At 51.3% G+C, this 2,108-nt stretch overlaps 1 protein-coding gene across 1 annotated transcript; it reads left to right on the top strand.

Moving 5' to 3' along the window:
* Positions 1-399: 399 nt before the first annotated feature.
* On the top strand, positions 400-1,855 carry LOC110037220. Its single transcript, XM_020741812.1, has 2 exons — positions 400-749; positions 791-1,855. Exons 1-2 carry the CDS (start codon positions 435-437, stop codon positions 1,853-1,855), a joined length of 1,380 nt encoding a protein of 459 aa, XP_020597471.1. The 5' UTR covers positions 400-434.
* The last annotated feature ends 253 nt before the right edge of the window (positions 1,856-2,108 follow it).

The raw sequence follows: 2,108 nt of genomic DNA, 5'->3' as shown, positions 1-2,108 counted from the left end.
CATGGAAAGAACAAACAATGACCAACCACTCTTCTATTATTCATTCTCAAACCTTCAGTGGGAAGTCCTTGCAAGAGCTTGTCATCCCTACTCATCATGGAAATGCTTACCAAAACCAAGAAGGATTGTAGGGCACCCACCATTACTTGTCTTGCGATACTTTGGCTAGGATTATTAACCCTATCGTCAGCATTCCGCTGCAAAATGCTCTCATAACACTGAATACAGAGATGAAGAGCTTGGGACAAGGACCTCCCTCTTCTCTGACCCCTCTTTATTCCACTACTAACACTATAACCTGAATCATATTAAGATAAGAGAAAAATCAGCTCATCTTAAGTTATAGACTCATGACAATGAGAATTAGAATATGAAAAGGAATGGGATGATTAAACTTACTTGGTAGATGAGGGGAAGGGAACGTTAATTGATTTATGTCTAATAGGGGTTTGGTGGTGGAGGAGAGGAGTAGATATAGGTTTGAGGTGGAGACTGTAGTGGTGGTGGTGGGGAAATATAGTGGTAAGGAGGTGGAGGGGATGGTGATGGTGGAGGAGGGGACTTGTAGTAGTATGGAGGCGGGGGAGATGGTGACGGTGGAGGAGGTGAATTGTAGTAATAGGGTGGTGGAGGGGATGGTGATGGTGGTGGTGGGGAGTTGTAATGGTATGGGGGTGGAGGGGAAGGCGATGGGGGAGGAGGTGATTGGTAATGGTATGGAGGTGGAGGGGATGGTGAGGGTGGTGGAGGTGATTGGTAGTAGTATGGTGGTGGAGGAGATGGCGTGGAGGTGATTGGTAGTAGTATGGTGGTGGAGGAGAATTGTAGTGGTATGGAGGTGGAGGGGGTGGTGATGGTGGAGGAGGCGAATTGTAATGGTATGGTGGTGGCGGAGAAGGTGATGGGGGTGGAGGTGACTTGTAGTAGTATGGTGGAGGAGGTGACGATGCTGGTGGTGGTGGAGAGTTGTAGTGGTAAGGAGGTGGCGGAGGTGGTGATGGCGGAGGAGGTGACTTGTAGTAGTATGGTGGAGGAGGGGATTGTGATGGTGGTGGGGGAGAGTTGTAGTGGTAAGGAGGAGGAGGAGATGGTAACGGCGGAGGAGGTGACTTGTAGTAGTATGGTGGAGGAGGAGATGATAATGGTGGTGGGGGAGAGTTGTAGTGGTACGGAGGCGGTGGCGATGGTGATGGCGGAGGAGGTGAATTGTAGTGGTATGGTGGTGGAGGAGATGGTGATGGTGGTGGTGGTGGGGGAGAGTTGTAGTGGTATGGAGGAGGTGGAGATGGTGATGGCGGAGGAGGTGAATTGTAGTAGTATGGTGGCGGAGGAGACGGTGATGGTGGTGGGGGAGAGTTGTATCGGTAAGGAGGTGGTGGAGATGGTGATGGTGGAGGTGGAGACTTATAGTAGTATGGTGGGGGAGGAGATGGTGATGGCGGTGGGGGAGATTTGTAGTGGTAAGGAGGTGGTGGAGATGGTGATGGTGGAGGAGGTGAGTTGTAATAGTATGGTGGCGGAGGAGATTGTGTTGGCGGTGGGGGAGAGCTGTAGTGATACGGAGGCGGTGGAGATGGCGATGGCGGAGGAGGTGAATTGTAGTGGTATGGTGGTGGAGGAGACGGTGATTGTGGTGGGGGAGAGTTGTAGTGGTAAGGAGGCGGTGGGGATGGTGATGGTGGAGGAGGTGACTTGTAGTAGTATGGTGGAGGAGGAGATGGTGATGGAGGTGGGGGAGAGTTATAGTGGTAAGGAGGCGGTGGAGATGACGATGGTGGAGGTGGTGACTTGTAGTAGTATGGTAGAGGAGGAGACTGGCGGTGGAGATGGTGATGGCGGAGGAGGTGACTTGTAGTAGTAGGGTGGAGGTGGTAATGGTGAAGGCGGTGGTGGAGACTTATACAAGTAGGGAGCAGGAGGTGACGATGAGGGAGGAGGAGAATTATAGTAGTATGGTGGTGATAGTGATTTCACCGGTGGCGGTGGTGAACTATAATAATAAGGGGAAGGTGGGGGAGGTGATTTATAATAGTATGTAGGAGGCGGTGGGGAATTGTAGTTGTAAATTGGTGCTGGTGGTGGTGAGTGGTGGTAGGACTTCTTGCATT

Source organism: Phalaenopsis equestris, unplaced genomic scaffold (genome assembly GCF_001263595.1).
Source record: "Phalaenopsis equestris unplaced genomic scaffold, ASM126359v1 Scaffold217017, whole genome shotgun sequence".
Classification (NCBI taxonomy): domain Eukaryota; kingdom Viridiplantae; phylum Streptophyta; class Magnoliopsida; order Asparagales; family Orchidaceae; genus Phalaenopsis; species Phalaenopsis equestris.
The sequence above is the reverse complement of the archived record's forward strand: the minus strand, read 5'-3'. Positions and strand labels throughout refer to the sequence as shown.

Coding starts and splice junctions, on each gene's coding strand:
- LOC110037220 (XM_020741812.1), top strand. CDS start 435: ATGTCTAATAGGGGTTTGGTGGTGGAGGAGAGGAGTAGATATAGGTTT. Junction 750..790: donor GGATGGTGAGGGTGGTGGAG/GTGATTGGTAGT, acceptor GATGGCGTGGAG/GTGATTGGTAGTAGTATGGT.